Source organism: Rhamphochromis longiceps, linkage group LG12 (assembly GCF_057381845.1).
Source record: "Rhamphochromis longiceps isolate RC_006_pf linkage group LG12, R_longiceps_female_GT1.1, whole genome shotgun sequence".
NCBI lineage: Eukaryota > Metazoa > Chordata > Actinopteri > Cichliformes > Cichlidae > Rhamphochromis > Rhamphochromis longiceps.
Window position 1 is genome coordinate 29,754,443 of NC_140568.1, and position 17,826 is coordinate 29,772,268.

The following is a 17,826-nucleotide window of genomic DNA, read 5'->3' on the forward strand; positions in this document are numbered from 1 at the left end:
TGGTCTAATGACATCAACACCCTATATCAGGTGTGCATAATTATTAGCAACTTCCTTTCCTTTGGCAAAATGGGTCAAAAGAAGGACTTGACAGGCTCAGAAAAGTCAAAAATAGTGAGATATCTTGCAGAGGGATGCAGCAGTCTCAAAATTGCAAAGCTTCTGAAGCGTGATCATCGAACAATCAAGCGTTTCATCCAAAATAGTCAACAGGGTCGCAAGAAGCGTGTGGAAAAACCAAGGCGCAAAATAACTGCCCATGAACCGAGAAAAGTCAAGCGTGCAGCTGCCAAGATGCCACTTGCCACCAGTTTGGCCATATTTCAGAGCTGCAACATCACTGGAGAGCCCAAAAGCACAAGGTGTGCAATACTCAGAGACATGGCCAAGGTAAGAAAGGCTGAAAGATGACCACCACTGAACAAGACACACAAGCTGAAACGTCAAGACTGGGCCAAGAAATATCTCAAGACTGGTTTTTCTAAGGTTTTATGGACTGATGAAATGAGAGTGAGTCTTGATGGGCCAGATGGATGGGCCCGTGGCTGGATTGGTAAAGGGCAGAGAGCTCCAGTCCGACTCAGACGCCAGCAAGGTGGAGGTGGAGTACTGGTTTGGGCTGGTATCATCAAAGATGAGCTTGTGGGGCCTTTTCGGGTTGAGGATGGAGTCAAGCTCAACTCCCAGTCCTACTGCCAGTTTCTGGAAGACACCTTCTTCAAGCAGTGGTACAGGAAGAAGTCTGCATCCTTCAAGAAAAACATGATTTTCATGCAGGACAATGCTCCATCACACGCGTCCAAGTACTCCACAGCGTGGCTGGCAAGAAAGGGTATAAAAGAAAAAAAACTAATGACATGGCCTCCTTGTTCACCTGATCTGAACCCCATTGAGAACCTGTGGTCCATCATCAAATGTGAGATTTACAAGGAGGGAAAACAGTACACCTCTCTGAACAGTGTCTGGGAGGCTGTGGTTGCTGCTGCACGCAATGTTGATGGTGAACAGATCAAAACACTGACAGAATCCATGGATGGCAGGCTTTTGAGTGTCCTTGCAAAGAAAGGTGGCTATATTGGTCGCTGATTTGTTTTTGTTTTGTTTTTGAATGTCAGAAATGTATATTTGTGAATGTGGAGATGTTATATTGGTTTCACTGGTAAAAATAAATAATTGAAATGGGTATATATTTGTTTTTTGTTAAGTTGCCTAATAATTCTGCACAGTAATAGTCACCTGCACACACAGATATCCCCCTAAAATAGCTAAAACTAAAAACAAACTAAAAACTACTTCCAAAAACATTCAGCTTTGATATTAATGAGTTTTTTGGGTTCATTGAGAACATGGTTGTTGTTCAATAATAAAATTATTCCTCAAAAATACAACTTGCCTAATAATTCTGCACTCCCTGTAGTTCAATGGGTGAAATATGTCATTACATACTACATAATACTGACAATTCATTCATTCATTTTCATTCATTCATTCATTTATTTGTTCATTTCCAGGCACAACAAATACCTATATTGAACATAAAATGCACAAAACAAAAAACAAAAATTGCCTGAAAAAGGAGTGGGACGAAGAAAACTTATTAAATCCCACCCCTATACTCACTCATCAACAAAAAAACAAAACAAAACAATATACTTCCCGCAGCTACGCCCATTATTGCATACAGTCCCATCAACAGCCCCGGGCAGATACAAGCATCTAAACTGCAGCTCGCAAGCAACAATTAGAGCCTTCATAACTGAATACAGAATATATAAATTATAAATTACATTACCACAGGTAACAGGCAGTAATAACTACAAGTAACAAACACACACATACATATACATACATATATATCTACACACACATGTACATATATGTACATACATACGCACAGTCTTTTTTTTTTCTTTTTTTTTTTTTGAATCCATACCAGCAATGGTAAGAGGACAGACATTACAGAGCACACTAAAAAACCATCATTGAGTATACTGTGACCAGACCAACTGTTTGTAGAGAAATTTAAATCTATGAATATTTTTGCATTGTTTCAGTTGTAAACTCAGACTGTTCCAGATTTTCACACCACATACAGACACACAAAAACCTTTACGGGTTGTTCGAGTTCTGGGTAATTTGAATTCTCCAAATCCTCTAACATTATAAACCTTTTCTCGAATTTCAAATCTAGTTTGTAAATTTGCCGGTAAAAGTTTAGTAAAAGCTTTATACAAAATTATGGATGTATTGTAATTAACCAGATCCTGGAATTTAAGTAACTTTGCCTGAAGAAAGAATTTGTGAGTATGATCTAGATAACCAGCCTTGTGAATTATACGCAGTGCTCGTTTCTGTACTGTGACTAATGGATTAGTTGTATTTTTATATGTGTTTCCCCACACTTCCACACAATATGTAAGATATGGAAGAACCAGGGTACAGTACAGAGTACGAAGTGCATCTTTATCAAGGAATTGTTTCACTTTGTTCAAAACTGCGAGGCTTCTGGAAATTTTGGTTTTTATGTGTCTGACGTGGGGTTTCCATGAAATTTTGTTATCAATTATAACTCCCAAAAATTTGTTTTCACTCACATTATCAATTGGTACACCTTCAATGATAATTGGTAATTCTATATTATATTTAAAATTACCAAAAACATTGCTTTAGTTTTATTTATATTTAATGATAATTTATTTATGTCCATCCATTTTTTTATTAATTTTAGCTCCCTGTTTACAGTCATTACAAGATCAGTATAATCATCGCTACTGAAAAATATGTTGGTGTCATCTGCGAACAGTATGAGTTTAAGTACTTGAGAAACATCAAAAATATCATTTATGTATACATTGAAAAGTTTTGGTCCCAACACTGACCCTTGGGGAATACCACAATTAATACCAAGTTTCTCTGAGTGGTAATGCCCTATGCTAACATATTGTTCCCGACCCGTTAGATAACTTTTTAACCAGTTACCAGCTTTCCCTCGAATACCATATCTTTCCAATTTATCCAATAAAATTGAGTGATTAATTGTGTTGAAGGCCTTTTTGAGATCAACAAAAATACCAACTGCATATTTATTTTTGTCCAGTGCATCAGTAATTTCTTCTACTGCCTCAATTATCGCCATTGAAGTGGTTCTTTGTGTTCTGAAACCATACTGACCAACATTTATTATTTGATGTTTTTCAAGGAATTTTTGTAATCTTGAATTAAAAAGTTTTTCTAGAATTTTTGAGAATTGAGGCAGTAGAGAAATAGGCCTATAATTGGTAAAACTGTGTTTGTCATTACTTTTATATAGTGGTATTACTTTCGCAATTTTCATTTTTTTTGGAAAACAACCGGACTGAAATGATAAATTACAGATATATGTTAAGGGACTAGCAATATTCAGAATAACCTGTTTAACTACAGACATATTTATGTCGTGATAATCCATTGAAGACTTAATTTTACATTCTAATGTGATATTTATTACTTCTTGCTCATTTGTAGCTGAGAGGAACAGTGAAAAGGGATTTGATTTTATATTGCTGATATTTTAATTTTTATGACACGGGATGTCTGCTGCTAGTTCAGGGCCAACATTTATGAAGAATTTATTGAACCCATCGACAATATTACTCATGTTGTGATTTTCACCATTTGCATCAGTAAAATATTCAGGATATGATGTTCCAGAAGCTCCTTGTTTAATTAAGTTGTTTAACACATCCCAAGTTCCTTTTATATTGTTTTTATTTTCATATAATCTTCTTCTATAATAAAGTTGTTTGCTCGTTCTTATAATATCAGTCAATTTATTTCTATATGCTTTATATCTTTGTTCCACTTCTTTTGTTTTTACTTTGATAAACTGTTTATACAGATTGTTTTTCTTTTTGCAAGCATTAATAATTCCTTTTGTGAGCCAAGGACTTTTTATCTTTTTTTTCTTTGTCATGTGTTCGTTTACAGGACAATGTTTATTGTACCACATAGTAAAAATATCTAGGAAATTGTCATAAGCCTTGTCCACATCTGACTCTTCATACACCGAACTCCAATCTTGTTGTGCTAAATCGAAATTGAAGGCATGAATTGCTTCTTCATTTATTGTTCGCTTTGCTATCATGATCTTGGTATCTATTTTTTTAAAATCATAGTCACACAAAGTAAAAACTGGTAAGTGGTCAGTTATATCACAGACAAGCAGGCCACTATTAATTTGGAAATCCATGACATTAGTAAAAATATTGTCAATAATAGTGGCGCTATGTGATGTTATTCTGCTTGGCTTTGTTATTGTTGGATATAGTGATAAGCTGTACATCGTGTCAGTAAAGTCATCAATGGCTTTTAACCTTGTTGGATTTAGCAAATCAATGTTAAAATCACCACAGATAAATAGTAATTTTTGGTTCACCGAAGCAAACGTTTTTTCTATCCATTCATTAAAAGTGTCAATACTTGAACTGGGTGTCCGATATATACAACTTATTATAACATTTCTCTTTTTTTCATTCATGATCTCAATAGTCAAACATTCCAAAATTCCATCAATAGCCATAGACATAGTTGTTACAACATTATATTTTATAGAGTTATGAACATATATAGCAACCCCGCCGCCCGCCTTATTTAATCTATTCATGTATTTTAAATCATATCCATTCAAACAAAAATCTATTCCTTTATCGACATTGAACCAAGTTTCAGTGATGGCTATAACACTAAAGGGGCGAGAAAATTGTTGCAAATAGTCCTTAATGAAATCAAAATTAGAGTACATACTTCTGCTGTTAAAGTGAATTAATGAGAGCTTCCCGTCTAGGTTAATTTCTTTTTCATATTGTTCCTGAGTGAAATAATTACAATTTTTAACAAAAGTAGAGAGAAAGTTACTTCCAGAATCTATTTCTGGATCTATTATATTATGCTCCTTATATTCACAATCTAGATCAATTACTTTCTGTTGAAGAATTAATTTCAACATGTCCATGTCATTTCCTGGTGTAATTAGAGATGTTGGTGTATTTATCATTTGATTGTCATTAGAGTTATATATTACCTCGATACATTAGTGTCAGTTGTACTTGTCCAGATCCTCCATGTTCCTCACTATCAGTACTTTTGCCTCTTCTGGTGTCCCGTTTAGCTTAATGAAAATCTTACAGTTTGTTACCCATGTATGTTGTATTTTACCATTCTTCTTCAGTTGCCTTGCCTTCCTCGCGACGTCTGCGTTTTTTCGTGTCAGATGCTCATTAATGAAAACATCCGTGCCTTTCAGTTTGCGTCCTTGTTTCAGCACTGCTATGGAACGCCAGGACTGCCATAATGAATTAATTAAATACACCATTAAATAATTAATTAAATGTGGCAATAATTAATTAAAATTGGAATTAATTAATTAAATAAATAGTTATGACACATGTAATTAATTAATTATTGACACATTTAATTAATTATTTATGTATTTCACATTTTAATTAATTATTGACACATTTAATTAATTAATTATTGACACATTTAATTAATTATTTATGTATTTCACATTTTAATTAATTATTGACACATTTAATTAATTATTGACACATTTAATTAATTATTTAATGATATATTTATTTATTTCATTTTGGCAGTCCTGACGCCTGGCTCTCGTCATGAAATAATTTTATCTGTCAGCCTCACCCATCAAACTCAGGGGGCGGGGTTAACGCTGCCCATGCAGCTTCTCTAACATTTGATTGGTTGCCGTGCAAAGTAAGTCAAAACAGGTCGATCCTAGAAAATCGATTGCTTGTGTAGACTTGGGGCAGCCAGGTATCCCAGAATGCAGATCAAATCACAGGCAGCAATGGTGGTGGTGTAGTTTTAAAATACCCCGTTTTTCTGTCACCAGCTACACTTTTAACAGTGTTTTAGCCGCGAATGTCGCGCCGTATGTCTGGTCAGGTTGTCAACATAGAACATGCTTGCAAAAGTGCTCAGATGTTTTCAGAGATTTCACTAGCTCTGCTAACAGTTAGCATGCAGAGTGCACCGAGGGGGTACATTAACCGGTTTGTTTACATATTCCACTCTCCGTGTTCCACATGTTGCATTCGCAGATTCTCATTTTCACCGAATGATCGTCTCTTTCCGCCTGGTCTTGTGTCTCTGTGCTTCTGTAACATAAAGAACGAGCTGACATTTTTCTCACGAAACCAGCGATCAGCTCAGCAGACCCTCAGTTTACCTGCATGCATCCTCCTCCTCATCTGTCAGCTGTTTAACACCTGCTGCTAATTCAAGAAACACGCCTAGTTACCTGGTGATAGTCACAGTTTAACTGGGCAGCCGGTGCTCGATATAACGCAATGTCAGCGCATTTTTCTGCACAAGATAAGTAAATATAGTGTTTTCCCCGAGCGCAGAGCTGCTGGAGCTTGTTTCCTTACAGAGCACTTTATAGGCGAGCCAGCTTTATCAGCGGCTGATGTCCAATCACCGGCACACAGCTTTGAAACCTCAGCTGAGTTTTAGCTCTCAGTGGTTAAACGCTGGACTTCATTCACTCAGGTTCTGTCTGTCGGGTCACGTTTACTTCGCTGTTTTATTTACAACTGAGCAAATCGGTTTGGCTGAGGTTAAAGTTACGTTTCATAACTGCATAGTTTCACAGACGTTTAATGGTTCACTGGCACATGTGTTAGACTGAACTATCATCTAAATATTATCTGTTTTTTAATAGTTATTCAACTGTATTCTAAGCACCAGCTGTCTGTTAGAATGTGATTTTTTTTTCTCTCTCTGTTGGCAGAGGTATAAAAATGCGCAGGAAAATCTGACATGCATGGCGAACTTCACCGACGATATTTAGGGAGGAATAAACACACATCAAACATAAATGAACCATTTGTCTGTCTCCATAATTGAGAGCATTTTCTCTTCTTATGTCAACACTCTCTCTCTTTTTTTTTTCTTTTTTTTTTTGCTTTTTCGGTCATGTTATGTTTACCTGTCAAAGGCTTGTTACAAACTATGAAACACATCGTGCAGACTTCTGGATGTTAGAAGAAAACGAATACTGCTCATGAATGAGACTAAAGGCAGGAAGGTGTCCTTTAAAACTAAACATGTTAATAGGACCTCCCTGTTTATATCATAGTTTAAGATATAGCACGTGTATTTCAGTAATAGCCTGCTGAGGCCACTATACGTGCTGGCCTCATATCAAATGTGAAGGCAGACTGAGTCTATGTTTGACGTTTTTTATATCTAATCTTCCTTTTCAAACATTTAAACAGCAGCGAGTCTGCAGCTGAGGGAATACAAATTCAAATTGTCGGAACAGGTTTGCTCGTTTCTTGGATTCATTTGGTGATTTATTAAATGTATAACTGTTATTCTAATCTGCTGCTGAGTCTCTTACACTTTTCTTTATGCTGTATATTTTCACGTCTCTGGAATAGTTGGCAGTTAGATAGTCAGCTGGGAAACTTTGTGTTAACTCATGGAGCTGAGGATATCGTGGATATGCTGACCTCGCTGCGTGGTGTACAGAGCGAGGTCAGCATGATTAATATTCACAATAAAAATATTAGCCGAACATCATGAAGTCTGTATATGTTTCATAGTGTCGAACAACCTTTGTACAGTTAAAGCCAGCAGTTACTACATGACGGAAACACCAACGTTATCTCTTTTATGTGTTTATACACAGGTCACGCTGATTACTGAATAAAAACCCAAAGATCAGATGTTAAACAGATTTATTTGCTCTCTCTCCTCCTTAAACATGTTTTTAATGTTAGTTATAATTCAGAATTGGCGACTGAAACACGTAGGACACATAAGAACATCAGGAAATAAAACACCGATAAATATAACCTCAGTAAAAGAAGTCAGCGGGGGTTACTACAGCTGTGTACCGGGGCCTGCGCTTTGTCGGTGGGATTGCTTGCGAGGCGAGCGGGTCTATCCCACGCTTTGCCGTGAGACTGGGACGACATCTCCGAAATCATCGAAACACTTTTGCAAAGAGGCTGTATCTTGACAAACCGACCAGACACATGAAGATTAAACCACTACATTCTCGGCTAAAAAAATATTAAAACGGTATTTGGTAACACACAAACAGGGTTTTTCAAAGCTCAGTTCTGTTAGCTTCCACATGCCGGTTGTTGTGTGCTAGAAACAATGGCCACCAGGCCAAAGCAATGGTTTTGACTCGATCAGCGTTAACCCCGCCCCCTGAGTTTGATGGGTGAGGCTGACAGATAAAATTATTTCATGATGAGAGCCAGGCGCCAGGACTGCCAAAATGAAATAAATAAATATATCATTAAATAATTAATTAAATGTGTCAATAATTAATTAAATGTGTCAATAATTAATTAAAATGTGAAATACATAAATAATTAATTAAATATGTCAATAATTAATTAATTAAATGTGTCAATAATTAATTAAAACGTGAAATACATAAATAATTAATTAAATGTGTCAATAATTAATTAATTACATATATCATAACTATTTATTTAATTAATTAATTCCAATTTTAATTAATTATTGCCACATTTAATTAATTATTTAATGGTGTATTTAATTAATTCATTATGGCAGTCCTGGCGTTCCATACACTGCGACCTTGTTCTTCCGATTGACAAATCTCATAACGACGGCCAGCGGTCTGTCACAATACACAACAAGAAACATTTATTGATAGTACACTAAAATATACACTTTGCAAAAATGTACATTTTAAAGTACTTTTGATCAATCTTCAACATTTCTGCGTACAATTTAATAAGTACTTTCAATTTATCTTCATCTGCATCTTTATGTGCATTTTTATACAGTGATCTGGCATAACAGAATTATTTTTAAAATGTAACATTTTGAGCTACATTGAATTGATTCCTAAATCTTTAAATCTTCCAAATGTATCTGTTTGGCATATTTTATAAAAGCAAATAATAAACCTACATACATAACATTTAAAACCACAACTCGGATTTTTGTTTTGTTTTAGGTATGTTGTACATCCCTGATTCTGAGTGCCCACATTTGCTGAGTGTAGAGTTCAACAACACCAGCATGACCAACAGCTCACAGATGCACGCCTGCTGCACAGAGCTGTATAACAGGTGTGTGTGTGTTTATTACTGTTTATTACTGTTGCCCAGTTAAAACGATATTACAACTCACTCATCTGACCAAGTGGACATTTTCTCGTGCATGTGTGTGTGTTTCATTTGCAGTGTGACAGTGTATGAGCCATGGAACGTGACAACAGGGGACGGATTCAGTCAGAGCAGTCTGCTGGGCTGCTGCACGCTCACGCCGTCTGAACTTTTCAACTGCAGCCTTATGCTGTAAATCACACACTCCAGTGCTACAGAGATGTGCTGTTTACAGGTTAAATCCTTTTTAGGGTGTTTTCCTTTTTTTAAGTTAAGTTTTCTTTCACAAAAAAAACTTAAAAATGAAACATGCCAAAAACGTCCTTTTACCCACACTTTTTGCATTGTTTTATAATGATAGTTTAAAATATAGTGGCTTTTTTGTCATATATCCTTTTCTTACTTCTATTACTATATAGTTTGAAAATAATACATTTGCACTTTAATTTTTTTTTTTTTTTTACTTTTATTTTGTTTCTACGTTGTAGCAATCATTATGTAAACAATCATTTCAAACTGCTCTGATGTGATTGATATTTTCTATGTCTGTACATGTGTTTCTAAAGCTTGTCAGTTTCTAAATAGTGCAAAAATCTCATGGTACAAAAAACTATATCAGAGTCATTTCCAGCACAAAAATGAGAAAAACTTGCAAAACCTGCTTAATTACAAGCTTGACAGAGAGGATCTAACCTATAACAACTTGATCCTGCCTTGCCTGGAGTGGTGAACTTTTCAGTAATGGCACACTGATTAGCCACTAGATGTCACTGATGTCTTTTGGTTCCTGTTTAGCAACCTAAACGCTGGATATATCAGGTCATTATGTAGGCACACTGGTTTGACTGGCAGATTGTCCAAGAATCTGGCTCATTACAGCTTTACTGAATTGCTAAAGCACTAAATCCCACTCTGAGAGGCACATGGTCATATTTATTTTTTGTAATGCTCTCTTAATAATACCTATTTTCACAGTGAGAGACTTCCAATGCCTTCCAATTAAACACAAGTAAAACAACCATCTCAGTACTTACACTCAGTTTCTCAAAACTGTTAAAACCAATACAATACAATACATATATGCACCCATTTTCAGCAGATTCTCTATGGCTTCTATAACCAGGACATTGAGACCAGGAGACTCTTCTGTTCTCCCAACAACAACAGGTTCTCATTATTGACAAAGTCCTTTAAAAACACATTTCTTGAACACATAAACATAGATGCAAAATTTGAAGGAATCAGCGGGAATTGGCATGTTCCCAAGCAACACTTTGTCCTATTTGAGCAGGAAACACGTCAAAGCCTGGTGTCTGGTCTCAAGGTGCACAAAGACTTGTAACTTTGGCTAACCAGGAATGTTTAAAGTTACTGGATTTTCATTAATTAACTCTGGATCTTTTTTGCTGTAATGTATTTTTTCACTCCGTGCGTTCAAGATTGCCTCTGGCATTTGCATACTGTAAACATGTTTGCCTATATCTTTGTAATAAAGTGCTTTTTATTCATTCATTCACAGTTAGCTGGAAAATCTGTACGTCAAATCTGTTTTTGATCTAGCTGGTAGTCATATCCCAGTAGAGTTTTTACCCTCTCTGTCTGTATGATCAGAAAACAACGTTGGATTTTTTTAGCAAAGATAAAAAATGTTGAGTTAAATATGATCTTGCCAGAAGTCGCATTCGAAGTGAGTGTAATCTGAAAATGTGATTCTGAACTTTACGGTTTTGAGAAAAACGATGGGGGATTTCAGGAAATGTGAAACAGAACAAAGAGGAAGGTATCATGGCTGTACATTTACAACATCTGCATATGTGAGATGAGCATGCAATCATGGAGATCACAAATGACAGTCTCTTCATTAATTCCAGCACAAGCAAAAGGTCAGATGGCTCCCTTCTCGGTGGGCAGGAGGTGTGTTCACATGTGCGAATTTCACACACCCACAAAGAGGGAACATTGAACTCAGCCATGAGACACTGACACATAGGGCATGTTTAGGCTCCATCTTAACATTTGCACCTCTAAAAAAAAAGAAAACATGCATCGTTCATTTTGTCTTCATTTTCAGGGAAATCGGTGTGTTTAAAACAACGAGCCGTTTAGTTTAGACGACTTTTCTGCATCTGTAATATATAACAAAAGGAGACAATTTACATTTTTCCTTGTTAACTAATTATAGGAATAATCTCACCAATTTAATAACATTTTTCTTTGGCACACCATGACCAGCTATGTTTAGCTGAGTTTACTGTCACTGGTCAAAGAAATGCATGTTAAAAAAATATTCTGGTTTTATCCAGGTACTGAAAAACAGCTTTGTGGCTAATACTGGCATATTAAAAAAATATTATGGCACATTATTTTTTTTTTTTATGAGCTAGTTTAAAGATATTCAAAAAGAAGTGAAATTAGTAAATATCTTTGGCTGCTCTAAAAGATGCACACACACACCCACACACACACAAACAAACAAACCATCAAATGGAGAGAATAAACTCACCCTACAAGTTTCTTCTCCTTGAATCCTCTGAGATTTAAATCATTTTCATTTTCAAAACACGTTAATCAAACTTATCGTACAATAAAGTAAGAAAGATCTGATCTAAAAATGAGGCTGTGTATATTTACTGTATATAGCAGACATTCAGCAGCCCTCTTTGTACAGCCAAGTTCTCCCTCTAACTTAATCAGTTCTTAAAAATTGTTTTGTAACACTATGCATGGTTTGCTGGAAGGCTGTGTGGAAATTATATCATATATATCCAATTGTACATATATATATATTTAACAACCTAACTATGGGTTTTTAATCTGACTTACTTACCGAACTTACTTTGTGTTTGAGAGCTTTATCATCAAATCTGTAACAAATTTCACTCTTTAACTTGTATGTTTAGTTGATTTGAGTGTGAGGTTTTTCTCAATGTATTTTTTTTATTATTTCTTTTATAAAATGTAATAATTAAAACAGAATCAGAGATATATTCTACTCTTAAATCAGGATTGGCATCAAAGCATATCAACTGAACAGGAAACCAACTTTGACCAGGGGGGCAAATTTAGCTTATTATTTCATTAAGAAACATTTTTTAAAAAGTGAAAATTTATTTGCAGTCACACAAAATGTGCAGAGGCACAAAAGGTAAATGTACATTTAAACCAGTGCCATAAAAGTTAATCCCACATAATCATACACTGGGCCACCTTTACAGACGTGCACAAAATTCAAACATGCACAACTTGCTTTAAATCACATTATGAACAAGTATCCACACACGTGTGGTGTGCTCACAGAGAAACAAAGAGCCATAGTTATGAAAGCTATAAAAGTGCAAACGTATGTGTCGTTGACTGCATAGCGTGCAAAGCAGGAGAGACATTTTCTCTAGGTGCCGATTTGGATTGATGATCTCACCACACACTGAGATGGTTGGGGTCGCTAACTGTAAGTTCAGAACATCCTCAACACGTTTCCATTTATTTAACAATTTTCATGTGAGACCGTGCATGAATTGATGAATGACCTCCTCTGAGTTTAAAAGAAACTTGAGTACTAACAAGAGTCTCACTTTCAAAGGCCCACAGGCTCCAAAGTCCTCCTCAAACATGCTCCAGAACTGCTGCACATTCACGAAGCTACTATTAACTGAATTGTAAACTTGAGCTGTTAATTGTTAAAAATCTTAGATTTTACTTTGGGTTAGGGTTCTTTTAGCACCATGAATCTAGCATTTAAGTTAGCTATTGGAAAACTAATGCTAGCTATCCGTTATCAAGCTACAGTTAGCTAAAACGTTTCCAAACACAGCTCTACTTTTAACTTTGAATATTATAACAGCCTAAAATTTATGTTTAGATATTTGACTTATCTAAACATCTACTCCGTGTAAATGTAACCATAGTGAACATAAGGATCCCACAGCTTACCTGTTCTTACTGCTGCATGTCTTATCATTAGCTTTCACTTTTGAATCTTGCCAGGCTCAATTTCACACTTTGGCAGCTTATAGAAAATATTTTTGTCCTTTACTTTGATTTTTTTTGTTAAAGTCAGAGCCACAAATAGTTTTCCCCTCTTTGGGACGCTTAGAACTAACTGTATTTTGCCTCTACGGTGGACATTGATGTCACACAATGCTTTAAGATCAGCTTGGTCACAGAAATCCAACAGCACCATGTTGTTTAAAAACTAGAAACATGTTTTTCTGATTTCAAGTTACTTCAATAGATGACCTCCAATATTTGCCATACTGGTGAAACTGAATTGAAGATAAGGCGAATGTCCTATGATTTAAGGAGCGACCACAGCCTCCAAAAGCAGAAGAAGAAGAGGAAGAAGAAAAAGAGGATGATAAGATGATGATAAATGGGAGAAGGTAGAAAAACTATGGGTGTCTAGAAAGCTTTGCAGCCTGGCCCCCAAATGGTTTCACTAAAATGCTTTTGATGCAATGTGCATTTTACAGTGTAACCTTGTGAATTGAAAATCGAGGAAATGAAAATCGAGATCTTGAAAACAAAACAGAGCTACAAAAACCTTCTTGAAAGCAAATTTGCTGCAAAAAATTTTGGGTCTGCCTGGACTTGTATGAAAACCATAGCAGGGTTTCAAAATCCCCAGAGCAGTAGTCAGGTCATTTTAGATGGTTTTAATTCAGACAGAGATTTTGCAAATGCTTTAAACATGTTTTATGCTCGTTTTAGTTCTTCTGATTTTAGCGAGGATATTTTGGAAGTGAAACAGAAACTGAGAGATACTCAGCACTTTATCATTGAACTCAGCGATGTTAAAAAGGCCTTTCATACAGTTAATGTGAACAAGAGCCAGGGTCCTGATAATATTAGTGGCCGCCTAATTAAATCTTGTGCTGATGAACTCAGTCCTATATTTCAGGTTATTTTTAATCAATCCTTGCAAACACAACATGTGCCCTCTCTTTGGAAAGAAGCAGTCGTGGTTCCTGTCCCTAAATCTAGTCGTCCAAAAATTCTAAACGACTTCAGGCCTGTTGCCCTCACTTCAGTTGTAATGAAAGTCTTTGAAAAAATGTGATTATGAAAGGGACTGAACATCAGCTGGATCCAATGCAGTTTGCATATAGGCCCAACAGAGGAGTGGAGGACGCACTTTTGACTTTACTAAATCTAATTCTTAAACATGTAGAGAGTAAAGGGACTTTTGCAAGACTTCTTTTCATTGATTTTTCTTCGGCTTTTAATACAATACAGCCCCATATTAATTAAAAGACTTTTAGAACAGTTTGAAATCAGGAAAAACCTGGTGGGCTGGATTTTAGATTTTTTTAACTGACAGGTCACAAAGAGTGAGAATAAATGGGGTTCTGTCTGACCCAGTGTTCTCCTCCACAGGTTCTCCTCAAGGGTGCGTCCTATCGCCCTTATTATTCACTCTCTATACAAATATGTGTCAGGGCAGACATGAAAACAGGGTCATTATTAAATATGCAGATGACTCTGTTATTGTCAGCTTACTGAAAGAGGGTGAAATTAACCACGGTCCAGTCATTGATGACTTTGTTCAGTGGTGTGAGGAGTCTTATCTCCAGCTGAACATATCTAAAACAAAAGATATGGTTGTTGATTTTAGGAAACAACAAAATGGGCACGGAGTCACTTTAATTAAAGGTCAGAAAATAGAGCAAGTACAATCATATAAATATCTTGGGACCATAATAAATGAAAAACTGAACTTTGATCAAAATTGCAAATCAGTTTGTAAAAAGGGTCACCAGCACCTTTATTGTCTTAGGAAACTTGTTCATTTCCACATTGACCAAAAAATTTTAACTTTGTTTTATCGTTCTTTTATTGAGTCTGTTTTATCCTTTTGTTTGGTTTGGCCAGACCTCTGTCACAGAGAAAAATTCTCTAAATCAGATAGTGAGATGGTCCAGTCGTCTGATAGGTGAGCCACAGTCTTGTTTAGCCTCCCTGTACTCTAAGCAGGTACAGAGGATGGCTTTATCAATCCTTAAAAATGGTTCCCATCCTCTAAGGGGTGAATTTCAGCTTCTTCCCTCAGGACGGAGGTTTCTATTTCCGAGATGCAGGACAAAGCGTTATAAAAATAGCTTTGTCCCCGTTGCTGTCACTGAATTAAATAAGAACTGTTTTTGATTCGAAATACTAAAATTACTATATATGTGCCACAGTGAGCTTTATATATTTACTAGGTATGTGTGTGGGGTTTTTTTTTTTTTTGGTTTTTTTTTTAAAGGGATGCCAAATGCTGTCATTTTTCTGTAAAGCAAATTTACCTTGTCTTTGGGTATAAATAAAGTTACCTTGACCTTGACCTTGTGGGAAGTAACAGCTGGTCAATTTCAAAAACCAAAAGAGAAGGGAAAGCAAATTCTACCGAGAACATTTCTGTAAGTACGAGGTACGTCCAATCTCAAAAAAAAAAGAAAAGAAAAGAAATTTCCTGCAGCAGCAGAGAGGACATTCAAGGATTAATGGAAAGATAAAGATGGATAGATGAAAAGGCCGAGTATTTAGGAGACTAAGGTTGGTAGATATTGGATTGTCATGTAGCACCACTCAAGAAGAAGAGGGAAGTGAAAGGGACCAGAGATGCACCGAATAATGGAGATGAAGCTGCATCAGCCAGTACTCTAAAAAAGCATACAAAGGAAGAGGAACAGACTGAGGAAGGCTGCTGGGATGACAGAAGCGCGTGGAGTTGGACTCAGGGTCGGCAGAAAACAGAAAATAAAGTTTGGCATGATTCACAGAGGCATTTAAAAGCAAAATAGGAAAAGAGAGAAATAGTGAAAGCATGGATGGATGGATGGATGGATGGATGGATGGATGGATGGATGGATAGATAGATACTAATCACTGTTCCTGGTGATATGCTCTCAGCCTAATAAACCTTAATTGATGCTTAATTGCTCATTGACACATAATTACACGGATGTGTCTTGGCACAGAGTGAGAAATTAAACAGGAGAATCCCTGACAAACGTGTGCAGACAAGCAGTTGATCTGGTGCATTAATTATAGTAGAAAGTGGAGAAGCATGTTTCTCGTTAGAATATTACACACAACAGCAGTAATCGTGTTAGTATGGCCCGAGCATCATTTATATCCAAACAAGCGTAGAGGTGTTTTGGTTTATTTTCTTTGTTATGGGAAATCTCCAGCATCATATCATTTTAAATGGGGTATTATTATTTGCGATACATGTAGATAGTATATGTGTAAGTGCAGTAAGTAGTATCCCACTTTTTTAGTAATTAATAAGGCAAGAAATACATTTTAAAAACTGTTACTTATTTGTATCTTTATTAACACTATGACATCACAGTCCCCTTTTTAGAGAGAGGAGTTACAGGGGACTATTTCTAGACCGGGACTGACGGTTGGGTCTAATATAGGTGGACAAGCTCAAGGTCACAACAGTCACACTATCAGAATTTTGTCCCAGGGTATTCTGGGTTGTGAAGTACTTACAATAGACAACCTTCAGCTTATTTGACTTTGTGGGAGCAGTGTGGAGCGACCACGAAAGATATCATCCTAATTCTTTCACAGTGGTCATCTTTTGTCACACCGGGCTTGCACAAAGAACACAAATGTGTTTGACAGTTCAGGAGTTGACAGAAGTGCAATCCGTCTTTTTGCAAACTTACATGTTTTTCTGACAAAAAGTAGAGTCTGTGAAACACTATCTCAGCGTGGCCCCATGAAACTTTAGTTTTTCTGTGTATCAGCAAAAACTTTGGAGGGGAACTTTTCAAGCTTGGAAGCGGAGTGAAAATGGTGCCCATTAAACCGTTCACATCAAGCCGGATTCAGCAGCAAACATTGTTTCCCATTTCCATTTGTTCTCAGAAATGATGTCTGTCTCTCTTTTTGTCTCCCCTTCAACAACACATAGGCTGTTTGAGGCAGGTTCTGGGAAAAACCTCTCTCCGACGAGCGACTGTTTTATGACTAAACTCGTGTTTAGCCGCATGTGCCCTTCATTCCATGTGCTTTCGCTCCTGCTGGGAGAGCTCACACAGACGCACAATTGCACGGAAGCGTAAACACATCAACGCGTGTGCGTGTGCTTGTTGACCAATGCACGCGCTCATTTTCTGTCAGTCTCTTTCTCGCGCACACACTCCCTGTAGGCCAGGCGGGTGGTCTGGCTAGGACAGGGATGGACACATGCTGGGATCAGAGCAGCAGCATGTGATTCACATTTCTCTCTCTCTCGCCCTCTCTTTCTGTCTCTGTCTTCCTTCCAATTTCTTGCTTCCTTCTTTCTCTTATTGCTGGAGCCTCTCTTCCAGCTCTCCCAGCTCTCCCAGCTCTCTGTGCCCCCCGGTGCCTTTGAAAACCTGAGTGTTTCAAATGTATTCTGCACACAAACTCATCAGTGAACCTATAGGGCCAATTAGATACTTGTGATTGAAATGTGGTGATTTTTGCCCTCTCTCACTTTCTCCCCTTCCCCCAAAAAAATCATGTGTTTTCTGTCTTAATCCTACACTCCCTCCTTTCTCCTGCCTGTTTTTCATGTAGCTAGCTGGGTACCAAACTCCTCATTACTCTAATAACTAATTACTCTAATTTGGAGAGAACGGCATTCTCCTAATGGGCTCAGAGGCCCAAAGAATATCAAGTGCTGTTTAATTCTTTGATTCTATTC

At 36.7% G+C, this 17,826-nt stretch overlaps 1 protein-coding gene across 7 annotated transcripts in view; it reads left to right on the forward strand.

Moving 5' to 3' along the window:
• The window catches only part of LOC146657551 (solute carrier family 28 member 3-like), a 44,555-nt gene extending 33,861 nt beyond the window's left edge, over window positions 1–10,694 (forward strand). For 5 of the 7 annotated variants that reach the window (XM_085425710.1, XM_085425711.1, XM_085425712.1 and 2 more), the window contains 2 exons: window positions 9,011–9,125; window positions 9,240–10,693. In XM_085425710.1, coding sequence (XP_085281836.1) covers window positions 9,011–9,125; window positions 9,240–9,357 — 233 coding nt within the window. In that variant the 3' untranslated portion in view covers window positions 9,358–10,693. Of the gene's footprint in view, window positions 1–9,010; window positions 9,126–9,239 lie in introns of those variants that run through there. The other 2 variants (XM_085425708.1, XR_014914072.1) reach the window with 2 other exon arrangements.
• Window positions 10,695–17,826: the final 7,132 nt, after the last annotated feature.